Source organism: Struthio camelus, chromosome 12 (genome assembly GCF_040807025.1).
Source record: "Struthio camelus isolate bStrCam1 chromosome 12, bStrCam1.hap1, whole genome shotgun sequence".
Taxonomy (NCBI): domain Eukaryota; kingdom Metazoa; phylum Chordata; class Aves; order Struthioniformes; family Struthionidae; genus Struthio; species Struthio camelus.
The window spans coordinates 3,695,737-3,713,417 of NC_090953.1; the positions used below are offsets into that span (position 1 = coordinate 3,695,737).

Below are 17,681 nucleotides of genomic sequence, written 5' to 3' on the forward strand. Positions count from 1 at the left end.
TGCAGTGGTCAGCCAGAGTTAGGAACGGAAGCCAGGGCTCTGGGCGTTCAGGCCAGCCCCTTGCCCCAGGTGTTACCCACTAACACCATCCACCTTCTTGGTGTGATTGTTCACAAACAGCTGTTCCCACAGATGAAGTATCTTCAGCTGATAAAGCAGTGTCTAGGTGAGACCGGGTGAACAAGTCCTGAAAATCTGTTTACAGTCACTGAAAACCCTCGTTGACCATGTACGGTCTGGGCCTGTGCCACGTGAAACCAGATGGCAGTACACTAGGCTAACACCATAAAAAGGAGTGCTGTTCACATTGCTGCAGGTTAAGATTGATGTCTCTAAGATGGCATCCCGTTGGAAGTGTGCCAAGAGGCAGGAGGGCCTGAGAACATCAACCACTGATGTTCTTTCAGCAGAGAGCATTTTCACGAAGCCTTCTAGTGAATGCTTTCTATTCAGAGTGTTCTCTATAGCACTGTGCTTTCTCTTTAGTGGTAGTATGCATGGTTTCAGGATGGTGCAGTGAGCTGTGCCTGTAGATGTTCTTTCTCCGTTACCTTACTAACTTGTTTTTCCTGGCAGTTCATACTGTGCAGATGAATGTTTCTGAGTACCCTGAAAGATTGTCCCTGAAGCAGGAGCTGGCATCTTCAAGAGTGGGAAGATGACATCAGCTCACCTTTCTTTAAATAACCCTTTCTTTCTGGGCTTCTGCCCGGGACTGGACAGAGGAGGGCACCCAGGTGTCTCTGGGTGGCTGTCATACAGTGTCTGTAGAGCTGGACCCGCCTCTGCGTCTAAGTAGGAGAGGCAGGAGCAGAAAAACTTGATTGCTTCTGCAGCCAGGCTTTAGAATTAGACTAGTAAAGAGTCTGGAGTTGTGCAGCTTATGAGGCTGCTGGCTGCAGGCACCTCCCAGATCACAAGGGTAATTGATTCTCCCAGTAAGGTACAGTGCCCTGCACCTTGCTAACGTGATCTACGTGTTGTCCGTCCGTATTGAGCGGTAAGAGGAACTTGGCTATGCCCGACTTCAGTGCCAAAGTCCTGCTGATAATACTAATCCACTGCTCTCTCTCCACAGATCCATGATATATTCCATGTTTTCCCTCAAGCCCGTGAAGATGAGATAGAGTTTATTTTTGCCTCCGAGTGTAAAACAGGATTCCGGCACCTCTACAAAGTCACCTCAGTTTTGAAGGAGAGCAAGTATAAACGGTCGTGTGGAGGCCTCCCTGCTCCAAGTAACTGAAATTATTCTCTTGCTTTAATTGGGCATTCGCTGCTGGCTAGTGAGGAAATAAGGGTCTTTCCAGGTGGCAGGGATTAGTCTCTTTGGAAACTCCTGCTGTTGTCCAGGAAAGCACTTCATTGTACAGTCATTCCCTTTAAAAATTTACAGGGCTTATTTTGTATTCAGCATGCTTCGGTTCTAGCCCAGGTTCTTCTTTATTGACCAGAGGGAGAAGTTTGCAAAGATCAAAAGAGAAATGAGCTCCCTGTGAAATTGTGAAATATGCTTAGATGGCTTTTTTTCTTGTTAATGATGGGATTGTTTGTGTGCTGACTTTCCTGGAAGTTAATCATTACAGTAATAACATGACTGTCTGATGTGCTGGGTCAAATGTATCTAATAGACGTACGCTGGTTCAAGACTTGACTTTGCAAGTAAAGCCAACAGAGTCTCTGTCAGCTTTTACAAGCAGATTGTAGCAGAGAGGCTAACAGAGAGCATGCTAACAGAGAGCATACTTTGACCACATTGTAAAAAGGTGTATGGAGGGCCTTCACCTCAGTGTTAGCCCCTTTAAAATGAACACATGTGCTTGCCAGAGAAAACTATGATATGACAACTATTCAGAGAATTCCTTTCTGCTCTTAAAAATAATCATGGTGTTGCTGTATAGACAGAGATGTTAGGAGAAAATTACTGGCAGCTGTTGCAAGTGGAAATGCAGGAAGTCAATTCTAGCAAAAAATTCAAGACTGTATGCTTCCAAGCTGCGGGCCAAGTTTGGCCTCAGTCAGATGTGCAATATAGCTATCTGCGAAGCTCCTGGAGCGGGTTCTCTGCAGCATGTATTCTTTCATTTACAGTTTCATGCTGTGATCCTTAATTTACTTGTGAATGGAAGGCGCTTGCTGAGCTGTGCATGCACAAAAAATACACCTAATTTTACTAGAGGTCCTAGTTTTGGCCAACTGTTTTTTTCCTCAGAAACCGTTGTATCCTGGGTGATTGGGTTTCTTTGAACGCAGCCAACGTTTTTATCTCTCAGAGAACGTTCTGAAGGAAATGAGTCCATCTTCTAAAAGAGAGCTGTTCCCCACCTCCGTGTCCAAGTTCTCCAACTGACACCTGAGATTCCCTTTTCACATTTTTCAGCCTTTTCACATTTTTCAGTGTAAAACTTTTGTTTCTGTGCATGTGACAAAATGCTTTAAAAAAGAAAACAAGAAAAAACAAACCCCAGAAAAACGCTGCCCAGGTCTCAGGTTGAGAACATCTGCGAATCTTTTGCCGTATGTTTCACAGAATGTTGCCAACTCTGAAATGCTCTTTGCAACTGTATAACGCTTATCTGGCAAGCTGGCAGACCTGTGGGTCTTCCACAAAAGCAGGCTGCTTTTTGGTCTATTCTGGCAAAAAAACTTAGAAGGAAGAAAAGCGTAAAGGGTAAAGTGTAAAATCTCTGCTTGTATGTGGGTTATTTACAGGTGACTTCAAATGCCCCATCAAAGAGGAGATAGCGATTACCAGTGGGGAATGGGAAGTGCTTGGCAGACATGGGTCCAACGTAAGTCTCTGCTCTTGCTGCGTGGACATCCTCAAAGCAACCGGCTCATGCTGGAGGACAGCACTGCAGGGAGATGGTCTCTAGGGCCCCACAAATCAGTACGTGTTGTATTAGCAAGGCACTGCTCCCTGAGAAGATCGGGCCCAACCACTCCCATATGTTGACTCTGAGCACATGAATCACGTGTTTTCTTTTTTTTTGATATGCAATGTGCTTTTATCCTTCTCTAACGCTGATTTACCACTCTGGACTGGAGACTCCAGTTTTAGCAGTGCAGGAAGGTGGCTCAGGCAACATTAGTTGGCTTTCTTTTCCTATGTGTTCCTTGCTGATAAGCAAGGAGTTTTCCCACTAAATTTAAGGCTTAAAGAGAAGGAAGCAAACATTTTGTGAGGCAGCAGTGAGGATATCCTACGTGTTCCTTGAGCAGCAAGATGTTGCAATAGTGTCCAGCTGCTATCCTGAGTCAGGCAATACTAAATTGAAGTGATCAGCATTAATCTATTAGCCCTGCCTCTTTTTAGCCAGAATACACAATTTTTATATTCCGCATAGCTTGTGAGCTTGTACAAGGTGTTTGTTCTGGGAGAGAAGGGGAGCATTCCCCAAACTGCTGCTGTGCCAGTGCTAAGCTAGATGAATTCTTTGATCATGTGAATGAGACAGCAATTCAAGGAGAACTTTCTGACTGTTGTTTAGACTTCATAAAGGTCTTTGATAAAGTCCGTCCTGAGTGGCTATTGGAACAGGGGTTAGGGGATGAGGGGTGCAAGTTGGACTGCATTTGGAACTGTTTTGCTATCTGTTCAAAAATAAGAGATATTGAACAGAGCAGCAGTTACCAGTCAGCTGCTGCCATGATTTCTTCCCGGATTGGTTTATATCATATGTGTCTCCGTGATTTGGGAAAGGGTTTGAAGAGTGGGGAAGTGACAAAGAATTATTTAGCGTAGCAAACAGTGGAGACTGGGGAGAGTCAAGGACCTGAGTGAAAGCTGGGCAAGAAGTTGAAGGTGTCAAGTGCAGTCCATAACTGGTGGAGTTCTGGCCAGCCAGAAGGGTCGTTTGGCTTATCCCTTGCAGATTGCTGGACCGTAAGTCAGCTTTACGGAACCAGAGGCAGGGGGAAGACTTGGGTGTTATTTTGGTGATAGCTCAATGTTGTGGTATATGTTTGTTTTGCTTTGGCAGATCTATGTAGATGAAGCCAAAAAACTGGTATATTTTCAAGGCACAAAGGACTCGCCTTTAGAGCATCACTTGTACGTCGTTAACTACGAGAATCCCGGAGAAGTAAAGCGACTGACAGAACGTGGTTACTCTCACGCCTGCTGTGTCAGCCAGGTACCCAGTCTGCCTGTGAGGCCCTGCATAGGCAGGGCTGCCCACATATGCTGGGATTTATCAGCTGTGCCATGTACAGTGAATATGTAGCCCCCTCTGGAAGCCAAACCTGTGTGCTCCACCTGTGTGGTTTCACCACAGGTCCCCTTCCAGCTTTGCTGATGATCTGCCAGTGAGGTGCTCCTCAGCTCACCTCATTGAAAAGCCAGGCTGAAGTGACTTGTCTCCTTTTGCCTGAAGCGGGCTAGGGGGTGATCATGTGAGGAGACTGGCATGTGGCAGCCTTGGGTGGAGTCCCAGGCATTAGGGGCAGTAGCCTGTTCAGCTGGACCTGCTTTACCTGGAAAAGGACAAGGTGTGATTTTGGGGGGGGGGGTTCTCATGTCACTGCTGGTTTTGCAGGTGTATTTTTCAGGACTAGCAGAAAACTTGGCTTTGGAGTGTTAATATCTGACTCTTTCTGAGGACTGCAGCTCCCTAGAATCTATCTGCTGTTATCAAAAGATCTCAGGCTTCCTGGCTTAATTTGATCCATGAGTACCTTTTGAGAGATCTAAATGCAGAAAGAAAAGATCCCTTTTTCTTGTGTCTCTGCACTGTAGAGTTGAAGGTAGTATTCTTTTTCTGCCTAGGATTGTGACATGTTCATCAGCAAGTACAGCAATCAGAAGAATCCACACTGTGTGTCGCTTTACCGACTGACAGGACCTGAAGATGGTGCAGCTCACAGGACAAAAGAATTCTGGGCAACCATTTTAGATTCAGCAGGTAACAGCATGGATATGGAACTGGAGGAGGGCAGCCAGGATCACAGGCCGAAAGATACCCCAGAATATGCTTGCTTTAGATTTGATGTTCTGGGTGACTAGACTTGTCTGGAAACTCATGCTTATGTAAGGAGTACTTGGAAGTACAGGAACGAGAAAGAGCTGCTGAATTTGCGTGAACGTTTATGCTGATATGTGGCAGGGGGCTGCATATGGTCATAGCTTTCATAGGTCTGGTCCAATGTATCTGCGCTCTGTTAGCAGCAGCATGTCCATCCTACGTGAGCCTCACGCTCCCCTTACAGAAGGCACAGGCTCCCGAGTGGATTTTATAATAAGAACCGGAGCAGTGACAGAAAGGAGTTTCTGTGGTGGCTCTTTGGATGTGGCCAGACTGGTGAAAACCAGGCTCTGAGAGTGCTTTAGAACCACCTCTTTGTCTGCAACACAGTGAAGTGATGTACCGTCCCATTCCATTGCTGCACAGGGACAAGAGAGGTTTGCCTGAATGTCCTTCACTGGATCTGTAGAGGACCAGTTTTAGCATCAGTTGGTGAGGAGTAAGTGAGCTCACTTACTCTGTGCTGGTTGCCTGTTACCGAGTGCTTCTCGGCCTGTGGGAAGGGGCATACACTTAAACAGCTGTGTGCTGCTGCCTGCCCCTGCCTTTGAGAGACAGCTCTTTTTCTATTGTGTTTCTGTCCCCTTTTATCCCTCCTTCCCGTGTTCCACCTCCTATCCTTTCCTTGAATTCAGGCAGCGAGTCCTGGATGGGCTTGGGGAAGGATGGAGCACATGTAAGGGCTGTATCAGAGGAGGAGCAGTCACTGCCGTTCAGAGTAGAACGGGGTGAGGACAGGAAGGGACAGGGCTGTGAGAATTCCCCTAGGACCAAGGCATTCTCAGTCTCGGCCTGGTCCTAGCCACATCCCCAGAAAGCATGGAGGAGCTGCGTTACTGGGGATGCATTGAGGGCAGTGACGGGGCGGGAATGAGCAGAGCTGCCTTACCCTCCCGTTCCCTGTTAAACTGGGCTCTTTGTTTCCTTCTGCGGCAGGCCCCCTTCCTGATTACGTCCCCCCAGAGGTGTTCTCCTTTGAGAGCTCTTCGGGGTTTACGCTCTATGGGATGATATACAAGCCTCACAATCTGCAGCCCAGAAAGAAGTACCCCACTGTGCTTTTCATCTATGGAGGGCCTCAGGTGAGTGCAGCATGCTTTTGAGTGGCAGGAGAGGCTGGTTTTGTTTGCTTCGCTCTCAGCTCTCCTGTATGTGCAGCTCCTGGGCCGGGCTGGGGAAGGTGCGTGGCATTTTGCCTGTTCAGCGATAAGCTGCTTGGCTGAAGGTACTGTAAGTGATGGTGATTTCCAGGGCATAGATCAGGGCACTGCCACGCATGAGAGAGAGAATTCATTCAGAGAATAAGTTTGGAGCAGGGGAGTTGGGACTGGGAAGAAGAGGAGTGGGAATAGTTTCAGTTCCCTGTTCCATCTCCCTCTCATCCGTAGCAGCTCCTGTTCTTTTCTTCTACTCCCCCGGTGAGTACCTGAGGGGAGCTCTCTGTTAGCCTCCACCATCACCAGTATGTATTTAGGAGAGCTTGCTCCCCGCTTGTCCTCTTCCTCCTCCTGGTGGATAGGAGAGGGTGAGTCCCTGAGCCCTGTTTTGGTTCCCCCAAACGTTCTGCACTCTGCTGTGGTCCAAGGCAGCTGGAGTAAGACTCAGTGCAGAGCCAGGTTTTCTCCTGAGGAAGAACAGAGACGGTGGACAGCAGAGCTGCAGGCCCCAGGTTGGGATGGGCAGTCAGCAGCCCGTCTTGCTTGATGCCCCAGGGGAATGGTGCCAGTGGCACGTCCTGCAGAGGAGAGCTTGGTTCAGCTGTTCATATCCATGACACAAAATGGTTTGTTAGTGGGAGGGAAAGTAGCTGTTTTCATAGCAGACCACAAGCAGAGAGAAGGAATCCCATAGCAGGGAGGAGAGATCTGAAGACTTTACATCGTACAAATATATAAAACATTTAAAGGAAAGTAAATATAAATAAAATCTTAAATTGGATTGCCAGGTGACCTCTGGATTCCATTGCACGCAGGGTTGTGTCATTGCTCCTCTTCTATTCCAGGTACAGCTGGTGAACAATCGGTTTAAAGGAGTCAAATATTTCCGTTTGAACACCCTGGCCTCTTTGGGCTACGTTGTTGTTGTCATTGACAATAGGGGGTCCTGCCACCGAGGGCTCAAGTTTGAAGGAGCCTTTAAATACAAAATGGTAAGCAGCTCTGAGCCTGGTGTACAGTTTTCAGCCAGAGAGAGGAGCGAGTCCCAGCCTTGTTGCACAATCTAAGCTAAAACACGGATTTGCCAGTGATTTGGCACAGATGCCTGCCAGATGTGTGACACTGGCAAGGTTTGGGAGGTGAAGTGCATCTAGTTGAACAGTGTTGTTTTGAGGGAGGAAAGACGCTTAATGTGGGAAGGATGTAATGTCAGCACTTAAGGTTGCAAACCACCTCCAGCTTGCCAGACATAAGACAAGGTGGTTCATAAGGGGTTCTCTGACTCTTACCGGAGATGCTTTACTGCTCACATGAAGCAGGAGAATTGCACCAGCAGCATGGTTTGCTACTTAGGGTAGTTCCTGTGTCAGGTTGGAGAGGGTGGATGTGTTTGGCCTTGCTTACTGACCGGACAGGCCTGTGCCAGGCTCCACTGGCTTTGCGGTGTAGCCCTCTGCCTGTTGGGAATGGCATTCTGGCGCCCAGAGCTAGAAGTCGGCTTTGCTCTTGTACAGGAAATTGCCTTGGGCTGAGAAATTCTTATCCTTCCCTAAGCAAGGAGACAAATGAAGGGAAAGATAGTTGAGAGAGGTGGGTTAGGATGTATTTACCGTGTCTAATGACAGAAAGGGGTTATCTTTCTGTAATATGCCTAGCACAGTGGAGCGCTGCTGTGTGGTTGGGTGCTGCACAAATAGAAGTAACCAAGGCGTCGAGCTGGTTACCTTGTGAAATCCTGTGTACTTAACTTTTGTCCAAAACTAACAAAAAATATCTTTTTCTCTCCCTTCTTAGGGGCAAATAGAAATTGATGACCAAGTGGAAGGGCTGCAGTATCTAGCATCCCAGTATGACTTCATTGATTTGGACCGAGTTGGCATCCATGGCTGGTCCTATGGAGGCTATCTCTCTCTTATGGCTTTAATGCAGAGGTCAGATATCTTCAGGGTATGTTCATGCACTGAGCACTTCTTGTGGTGGTGCAGACAGAGTTTTCCCTTTAATCACGTAACCTCCCATGGATGTTAACAGCACAAAGACTTTTAAGCTTGCTCTAGACAAGTAAGGATGCAGTGCTTTGGCTGTTTCCTTCAAGACCCTTCTGGTTGGGTGAGTTCAGGGGAAAGTTCCTTTTTCAGTATATGTTTTGTGCACAGTATTTATAATTAGGCTTGCAGGTTTTGGTAGTCTTTTTGATTCTTGACAGGCAACAGATCTGAAAATCTGTTCACTTTTTTTCTAAAGCTATTGCTTGCTAACAAGCCGCAGTGTCTTTTGAAACCAATCTTGAATGTGTATCACAAGCAGCTGTAAGATGATGCGTGACCTTGGACTGTCTCCTCAGTTCTCTCCACTTGTGTGTTTCTGCCTGCAGCACAGGGAAAAGAAGTTCTTCCTCCATAAACCTATTTTCAGTGTTGGGCTCTGAGAATTGTCACACTGAGCATGTACTTGTACAGCTATGTGATTTAGCTTTTCAAATAGAGACAGCGATACCAGTACAGCCCAAATAATGCTAATAGAGATACTTTAACTCAGGAAATTGCATTTGTGCAATTAAGTGCTGCTTTTCCCCACCTCTCCTCGCAAATTCATAGTCGTCCTCCTCAGGAGTATGCGTTGTTCTTATTTGAGTGTAACCATCCCAAAGAGCATGGTATGGTTGCACCATCCCTGAGCTTGTTTCCCCAAGCTCCAAACGAGCAGGATGTAAGCCTGACCTGATGTGAAGGTGCTGTGTTGTCCATGAGACTTCCTGCATTAACTCGAGCAGGGTGCTTTTGCACAGGACACGCTTGCATCCAGGGGATATTGCATGCAAAAGGAGTGAGTGAGTGTGCAGACAGGCTGATTTTACTGGAACATGTGAGAGTCTGTTCTTGGGAGCTGGGGTGAGGAGGAACAGCTGTTCATCATCACCCCATTCAGGTGAACACAGGAGGATATTCCTTCTCTGGAAGTGTGTAAAACAGCTTTAAACTGCTTGACTGTTGAGCTTGCACTTAACTGTGCTGGTATAGCTATACCAAGCTGAGGTCTTGTACACTGAAGATGGATCATGCAGTCTCAGCTGTTGCCTGCTTTGTGCTAGCCAAGCTCTTTGTGCTGTGAACTAAGGGAACTGATCCTGCTGAAAAACAACACCTCCTCCTCTTACTCCTACTGTCCTTCCTGCTCTCCTGCCCTGGGAGGATGGTTTCTCTGCAGACTGATCTGTTCTCAGATCAAATTCGCTGTGCGGAATAGCAGTGTGTCGTGGCACAGCCAGGAGGGTAACCTGGGGATGGGAAAGGTGCTGAAGAGAGGTCCCTGTGATTATATAACTTTAGAGCACTATAGAAAATGATCAGACAGCTGTCAGGCAAGTCTCGGAGGTCTGGGTGGAGAAATAAGAGCTAAATGTTGCCCTTGGGATGTGTTATTTTTCTTTGTGGCTCCTCTTCCTTTGTCTAAGTCCAAGCTGAGTATTCCTGGGAGGTTTAATCATTGCTTTTTTCAAGTCTTTAAGGATTATTATATTTTTCACTTTTAAAATACCTGGCTTGGGGAGTCTTTTCTTTTTTCTTTTTTTTCCCTTCCTTCTCTGTTCTTCTTTTGCAAGCTTCTTTGCAAGGTGGTGGTGGCTGTGCAAGGGGAATTGCTGAGTCCTGGGGAGCTTTTGATTCCAGTCACTGTCAGGCATTCGGATAAACAAAGGTTTTGCAACCCAGAAGGCAAAGCACTGAGCATTTTGAACAAAATCCACTTCCCTCCAGCAGGCCTTGCATGCGATATGTTTAGTGTCACTTCTGATTTGTCCAGAGGTAGTTGTTAGATTATAAAGGCCCGGATTTCCCAAACAAGGCCTGTTTCTACAGGGAGGGCTTTGCTGAGATTGTGTCCATTCTACTACGATGCTACTAGGGCAGTTGTTTTGTTTGCTTAAAAGCACCGATTCCGATTTGAGGACCGCAGATGGATCAGTTTTGCATCTGTACATGCTAACTTCACCCCTCTCAGAGCTGACGGAGCTTTACCAGAATGGTACTCGCAGACAGACTGGGGCCATATCTTTGTAGGTCCACCGATGGTAGAAGTTTTCAGCGCACGTTTATCATAGCTGAGCTCTGATGCCTGAACTGTCTGCGAGAGGGCAAGGATTGCTTTTTGTTTTTCTTTTCTCCACTGCAGACTGTGTGGATTGTAAGGTGCACTTATTAGCATGCATCGGGGAATTATTGTCGCGCTGAGGCAGAGGCGCGGGAGGGAGGGACGTCCCCAGATCAGCGGGGTTAGGTGTTGTCGTGTCCGCTCCCCGTGCTGAGAGCCCTGTTGAACTTGCAGGTTGCCATTGCTGGAGCACCAGTCACACTGTGGATTTTCTATGACACTGGTTACACGGAGCGTTACATGGGTCACCCGGATCACAACGAGCAGGGGTATTACCTAGGATCGGTGGCCATGCAAGCTGACAAGTTTCCTTCTGAGTGAGTTTGGTTCTGTCTCTTCCCTCCTGCTTTCCCTTTCAGGAAGGTTCAAGCCCCACAGACACATTTTTATCTCCCTATTCCTGGCAATTAAATCCTGGAACCGTGAATGGTAGTATTTAAAAAAAAAAAAAAAAAACAACAAACCCTTAATAGACTTGAATGAACATTTGCATAATTGCAGGCTATTCCAAGTAATCCCTTTTATACTGGCTGTAATTAAACACTATCTGTTATGCCTAAAGAAATTACAAACATATCTGCAATTATGTAATTAGGCCCTTAGAGCAGCATTAAGCTTGACAAAAATAGTTGGTCAGGATGCTTTTTGCATGCTCTAAGACTGTATCAGCAGTGTTGTCTGCAGTGCAGGCTGAGAGCCTGAGCTCTCTTGCCAAAGAGCTGGAAACCAGCAGTGATTCTAGGCAAACATTAAACCATTGTATTGTCCAAAGTAGGAAATGCTTCTGAGAAAAAAGGAGATTTACAGGTGAAATGCCTGACCGTGAGCTGCATATGCAGGAAGAATTGTAGAGAAGAAAAAGAGGGATTTGGAAGCTGATGGCAGGCCCATCCAGAACAATTTACAATAGTCATTCTTTTAAATGCAAATATTTTAAATGTTGAGGTTATTTGAAGAGATGTTTGTGGATTGTGAAGTGGCTGGCACAGTCCAAGTTCTGGGACACTGTATAGAAACGTTTGTCTCTTGCTTTTCTCAGACCAAACCGTTTGCTGCTGCTGCATGGGTTCTTGGATGAGAATGTTCACTTTGCACACACTAGTATTTTGCTCAGCTTTTTAGTGAGAGCTGGGAAACCATATGACTTGCAGGTAAGGCCAGAATTTGGGTGTAGAAGTGATGCATCTTTCTTTGAGTGGGGAGTCCAAAATTGGAGCTTGTAACATGGCTGTGTTGGGGAGCTTGGACTGCTTTGATTAAAGTGCAGTATTTTTATATATATGTGTATAAAAGATGTGAGTAGACCAAAAAAATTATTAGCCAGATGAGCAGTTTAGAGCAGTTAAGGCTGCTCCCAAGGCCAGCTGCAGTTTGGAGGCAGTACAGCCGTGTTCGTGCTGCGTGGAGCAGGATTATGCGTTTAATCAAACCCTGCTGGCTCTGTGCGGATGCAGCCGAGGTATCCTGCACCGTGCCGCAGACCTGGGAGCTAGCTGATTTACTTGACGGCCCTGGACTGGACCTGCCTCTCTTCAGCCAGGATGATTCCCTCCCTCTCAGTCCTAGCTGGAATAGAGGTGCAGCGGGTTGTCTCTGGGTTCAGGCAATGGACTAGAGGGTTTATTAGCTCAAGTGCAGACGGAGTTAAAGCCAGAGATTACGTGAACATTTTGAACGTGGCTCAGGGGATTAGTTTAAATGTTGCTACTTGCAACTTTTGTGGATATTCATGACTTTATTTTATATTTTAGATCTACCCTCAGGAGAGACACAGTATAAGGGTACCTGAGTCAGGAGAGCACTATGAACTCCATCTACTGTATTACCTGCAAGAGAATCTGGGCTCTCACATTGCCGCCCTGAAGGCGATGTAACTGACCTCTGCAGGACTCCGCCACACTGGCTGCTTAACCAAACGAGGAGAAATAAGAAACAAGAGAAAATAGGACAGAACATTGCATTTTGGTGCCTGCCACATGTACACACACACACACACACACACACACACACACACACACACTTTTTTTAAAGTAAATTTGGTGCCATACAGGAAACTAAAGTACAGTGACCTAAAAACTTTAAAACTTAAAATGTAAATAAAATCAGATGTCTGTGGCATAATGCAGTACCATGGGTGTTCTCTTGGGGGGGAGCTGAAACTTAAAATAACACACTTGCACAGCACCAGATCTTCACTTTTTAAAAGCATTGCGACCTAAATGATGTATTTTTACAGTGGGTTCCTGGTATCTTACTACATAATACTACTGATGATTTACTCACTACATAACAGGAGTTTACCTGAATGGTTGCAACTTATATTACATTTTAAATGCTATCATATAGCTTTTATGCTTCTTTAAAGGGATGTGTTTGGCTCCTTAGAAGCTGGTCACAAGTTAGACACTGTCTAGATCTTAATTGTTTTTAAGAAGAAACACTTTTAAGCTGCCTCCTAAAGAACTTAAATTTTGAATTCAATTCAGTTGATGCCAGGTTATTTTCAATGATTTCTTCTCTCCCCAGGATAAATCATACTACTTTTTTTTTCCTTCATTAGCTTGATATCCTATCCCGACTGTACTTGATTTCACCTGGGGAAGTGAAAAGCTATTTTACAGTGATGTGAGCAGAACAGTCTTTTACTCTGAGAAGCAAGGTAATTAAGTCAAAGAGTTGAAACTTTGTAAATTTTAAAGCGAGCTTAAAAGTGCAGCCTGTTCCTCACAGAGATTTTTCCCTTGTGTTCATCCTGGCGCTGTTTTTGCAATACTGTTTTCTTACTGTCATGTCAGCATGATATAAGTATGTGCATCCTATTACAGTTGTAAAATTAAATATTCTAATTCGAAGGTCTGCTGAGGATTTGGTGAAGAGAGACCTTATCAACACTACATGTGAGGCGACTTGAACTATTTCATTAAATTTCCTGCTTTGTTCTAGGAACTGTTTTGCCGGCTCATACTCTGCTCTGTCTGTAGACCTCTCTGTTCCTGGGTCATTTCTAGCACTTTTGTGTAGCATGATTATGATGCTGTATTTGAGAAACCCCTTCTGTACAGCTTGAGGTAACCCTGCTAAGCCTAAAGGACATGCAATCACAGTTGTCTTTTGCTAGTGAAGTTTTATCTGAGCAGCGGGCTTGGCTAAAAAGCGTCATAAATGTGTGAAGTCACTTTTAACTTGCAACAAATCATTTAAGATAGAAATCCATAGCAAAAAGATTCTCTTTAACCCAGGAAATTCTCCCTTGGGCCTTGCCTCTGAGACTCCTAAAGGTTTTAATGGTTTTCTTAGAAACCTGAGAACTTCCTTTTCTTTCCGTTTTGGTGCTAGAGAGAAGCAGAGCACGATTTTCTTTTCATCTTTTTGAAATCTGGAATCACTCTCAGTGTTTACGCTCTTAGTACTCCACATGTTGTAGCCTTGTACTTTCCTCGCTTTTGTATTGTTCAGCTTGACCCTGGAAGTCTGGGATTTAACACAATCTGGTTGTATTGTATCAAACCGCATCATTTTTCAGTTACGCTGCTGGGCATGTGCACTAAAGCTATTGGAGCTGGTGCAGTTACACAGCTGTAAAATCGATGTGTGAGAGAACAGAATCCGTTCTTGGGGCTATGCAAAAGACAGCCAAAGCAAACTGGTGTCCAGTAAGTGCAAATTGCCCCGACGTGAGGGTGTATGGTTTGGGCTGTTTTCAGGTTTTAAGAGCACAGTGATTTTTAAGTGGATCAGTGATGGTTAAAATACCATGAGCAGGTTAATAACAAGTTTACAGTTTTGATTTTGGAAAGGGCATGGCAGGGAAGGAGCCCAGGCTCCTGTAATGTCTTCTCTTCACTAAGGAGTTAATTGTGACTGAAGTGAATTCAGCATCCCTACGGAGTGTGCTATAGTTATTACGGAGAGACAAATAGTCTGCGGCTGCATTCGAAACAACAGCGTGGCAGTGAGTACAGACAAATGTAAGCTGTTACTATGGAATTCCGTTTTGTTCCCTATTTGTTTATGCTGTATTATATATACATATATCTATATCTGTCCATATATACATATATGTATAAAATTACACATGGGTAGTATCACCTTTTCCAAGGTTGTTTATATTTTGTTTGATATTAAATTAACTTGCTTTTGGGGTGTTTTTGTTCTTTTTCTAGAGGTGATTACCCTTGAATGTAAATGTATATGGTTTTTAAAACAAAACTGATCCTTCTGTTTAAGAAACAACAGAAACGGCCTTCACCAAACAGTGCTTTTTTTGGCAACTGAAGAACTAAATGTTATGCAAGTCATCCAGTCTAGATTCTGATTTAGCGCAGGGTGTGATGTAAGTGCTGACATATAACTTTTTAATAATGCATCTTTTCTTTGTTTTAAATATATATCAAAAAGCTATTAAAGTACAAAGTACTGCGAGTACTCTATTTTGCAACATAAATTATGTATTTATTTTTTTCCTTTAAAAGTTTTTTTCTTTGTACTGCAGTTGAGCACTTTAAGACCCCATGCACGCTCTTATCCTGCGGCAATGCTGGGAGGATTTATCATCGCTGTTTTGCCGTTCTTGCAACGGACGCCTGCTTCTCGGCGAAGGGTGTGGAAGATATCTTGTGCGAGGTCCGACCCAGCCCTACGTAGTCGAAGGCTAATTTCCCAGTGACAAGGGAAGGGTAAAGCCTGTAGCAGTTGAGATCACTGAGACAGGACGTTGCTGGTGCTGAGGACTCCTCGGGCAGTGTTGGTTTTGGGGACAGAGAGGCAAGTCCTGCACCTTGTACAGTAAAGGCTCGGTCCTATACTGGGCCAGAGAGCAGCGGCTTTGCCCTGCTCTGGACTGCTGGAGCTGCCTGCTCCAGAACAAGGTAATAATACCTTGTGGTCCAGGAGATGGTCCTATCACTCAATAAGAGGTGTCCAACCTTCGGAATTATTCTCTGTCACTTTCTGCATGTTAAAAAATGTCTTCATTAATGTGAATTTTAAGGAGACCTAGTGAGGTCGTGGGCAGAACACGTGCAAGGAGGCTATTCCGAGGAGGAGCCGTGCCTGGTGCTCCCCAAACAGCCCTCGCTACATCCCTCTCAGGGATCTTCTGACTTGGGCGGGATGAGGTGCTGGCTGGCCACTGCCCGGGGTGTTCCCGAGCCCACCGGCGCGGGGGTGCAGCCCGGCAGCAGTGCCACCCTGACTGGGCTAGTGGCAGGATTGAGCCCTCGTTGCAGGGGCAATAGGAGTTTCTTCCCGGTTGCGCAGGTGTCTTTGAGATGGGTGTTTTAATTTTGTGTGTTTAAAATATGTATGAAATGTGGGGTTTGGAGGGATGTAGTACTGAAGTTGTTGAGTGGTGATGCCAGCAGTTCTTTCTTTTATTTGCAGTGGTTGGGATTTGTTCTCACCGCTTCTGGTGGGAGCATGTTCTTTGGCCCCCCCCTTTTAAGGCAGCTTCCAGTGTTTCCTTCGAGTGCGCAGTGCTCAAAGCGGTTGGGTCTCACCCTTCGCGCTGGAGTTGCAGCCCCCCTCCCCACGCCTTTGTTTCCGATAACCTCCTCTCGTTCTGACGAAGGTATAATCCGTAACTACCTAGAACTGCTTAATTTTTATAAACTCGGTTAACTGCAAATGTTTGTTAATGAAATAATTAATGTAAAGCACCAAGAAAATCAATTAACTTCATTATATTAAAATGGAAAATGCATTCCCTACTTACTAGGGACGTTTGGGACTAGGTTACAGAAATACTTTCTGAGCAGGACGGGGTAGCAATGCTTTACCCCGAAGCGCTATTCTTCAAAAAGTACGTGGCCAATCGCAGAGAATTCAAAAACGGCCGAGCGCGCGAGGTCCCAGCGCTTGCTCCGTGCCCGTGAAACGAGGGTTGCGTTTCGGAGGTGGGTGTCCGTGTGCGAGGCAGCCTGTCTTGCTGCTGGCATGACGCTCAACTTTGCCGAGGCAATAATAGATATAAGTAAATAAAATAATCAGCCGAATTGGGACACTGCCTTGACTTGCCTGTTGACCGGAGTGGCAGAGCCCCGTAGAGACTCGTCACGTGCCCCTCGCGCTTCTTCGCGCCAGCCTTTGCGAAGGGGAAGAAACATCCTCCTGTGGTTTTGACTTGGATGTTCTGCACAGTGGAAGTTCAGGTGTTTAATTTTAGAACATGAAGTGCCTGCTGTTTGCGTTAACAAAATTGCATGTCTCACTCGGGTAGGTTTATTGGTCTCCCTCCTTCCTCCACCTTTCTAGCTCTGTGGCTTTTAATCATGTAAAGTGGAGACATTAGTTTTGCGGCGTTTTATTACAAAACCTCTTGTTGCAATAAAGATGCTGCTAAATAAATTGAATTAAATGTTAGTTTTTCCTATTTTCAACTGCCTCTCCTCTTGATTAAGTGGCGTTTGTGAGTAATCAGATCTCTGTTCTCTCGTTCCTCCGTGGAGAGCAGCAGTGACGGGAAGTGCGCGTGCATGTTCTGCGCTTGCTGGGGCTTTAGGAAAAGCATTTGTGGTTTTTTCCTGTCCCCTGTGATTAGGTAGATTGATACAAACAGGAAGATCAGGCGTTTGCTTGGAATAACTGCGCTCCCCCTCCTCAATGATTTCTCGGGCGCGCTGCTGCTGCCGGTCCTCGGTAACCACCAGCTGGAGCTGTCGCACCGGGTTCGGCGCCTCGGCAGCTTCGCTGGCCAACGCTGGGCCCAGTGCGGGGCGGAGGGAGGCGCGGTGGGCCGCGGAGGCAGGAGGCCAGCGCCGAGCGCGGGGCCCGCCTGCCCCGGCCCTGCCGTGGCTGGAGCGTCCCCCGGCTCGCTGCGGTGGCTTCCCCTTCTGCCGCGGCTCTGCCGAGAGCGGAGCTGCCCCTTCCCGCGGTCCCCTCGCGCGCTGGGCCTGGGAGCAGGGCCGTTCGTGTCCTCGCTCGCTTGGTCCTGGTGTTTCACCTGTGTGGGAGCAGCCACGGGTTTTGGTGGCTTCCAGAAGATGAGCTGTTGGCAGAGCGACGATACGTTGCACTGCGTCTCTCGGGTTTCTGTAGTCCCTACCATAACGGGGCAGGGCTTCCCCGAAGCCTTCGAGGGCCTCGCGCAACGCGAGTGGGGACAAGGTGGTCACGCTGGCGGTGGGACCTGCGGGCGGGCGCCTTTGCGCTGGGTATGTCGGTGTTTCTCCGGACAGCGGGCAAGAAGGTCTCTTGCCTGGAGGGTTTTGTGATGGCGCAGCGTTTCTGAGCTCTTCCGGGAGCGCGGCGGCCTCGGGACGTCCCGCCGTTCGGAGAGGGGCCCCCAGGGAGAGCGGCGTCGCTGGGAGCTTCCACGCTTTCAAAAGGAGTTCGGGGTCGTAAGAGCAAAAAT

The 17,681-nt window shown here is 46.6% G+C and overlaps 1 protein-coding gene across 4 annotated transcripts in view; it reads left to right on the forward strand.

The window, feature by feature from the left end:
* DPP8 (dipeptidyl peptidase 8) overlaps positions 1-16,707 on the forward strand; it is a 29,859-nt gene extending 13,152 nt beyond the window's left edge. For 2 of the 4 annotated variants that reach the window (XM_068958665.1, XM_068958666.1), the window contains exons 11-20: positions 1,079-1,238; positions 2,713-2,792; positions 3,984-4,136; positions 4,769-4,904; positions 5,961-6,106; positions 7,027-7,173; positions 7,976-8,128; positions 10,505-10,647; positions 11,370-11,481; positions 12,082-16,707. In XM_068958665.1, coding sequence (XP_068814766.1) covers positions 1,079-1,238; positions 2,713-2,792; positions 3,984-4,136; positions 4,769-4,904; positions 5,961-6,106; positions 7,027-7,173; positions 7,976-8,128; positions 10,505-10,647; positions 11,370-11,481; positions 12,082-12,204 — 1,353 coding nt within the window. In that variant the 3' untranslated portion in view covers positions 12,205-16,707. Of the gene's footprint in view, positions 1-1,078; positions 1,239-2,712; positions 2,793-3,983; positions 4,137-4,768; positions 4,905-5,960; positions 6,107-7,026; positions 7,174-7,975; positions 8,129-10,504; positions 10,648-11,369; positions 11,482-12,081 lie in introns of those variants that run through there. The other 2 variants (XR_011143759.1, XM_068958667.1) reach the window with 2 other exon arrangements.
* The last annotated feature ends 974 nt before the right edge of the window (positions 16,708-17,681 follow it).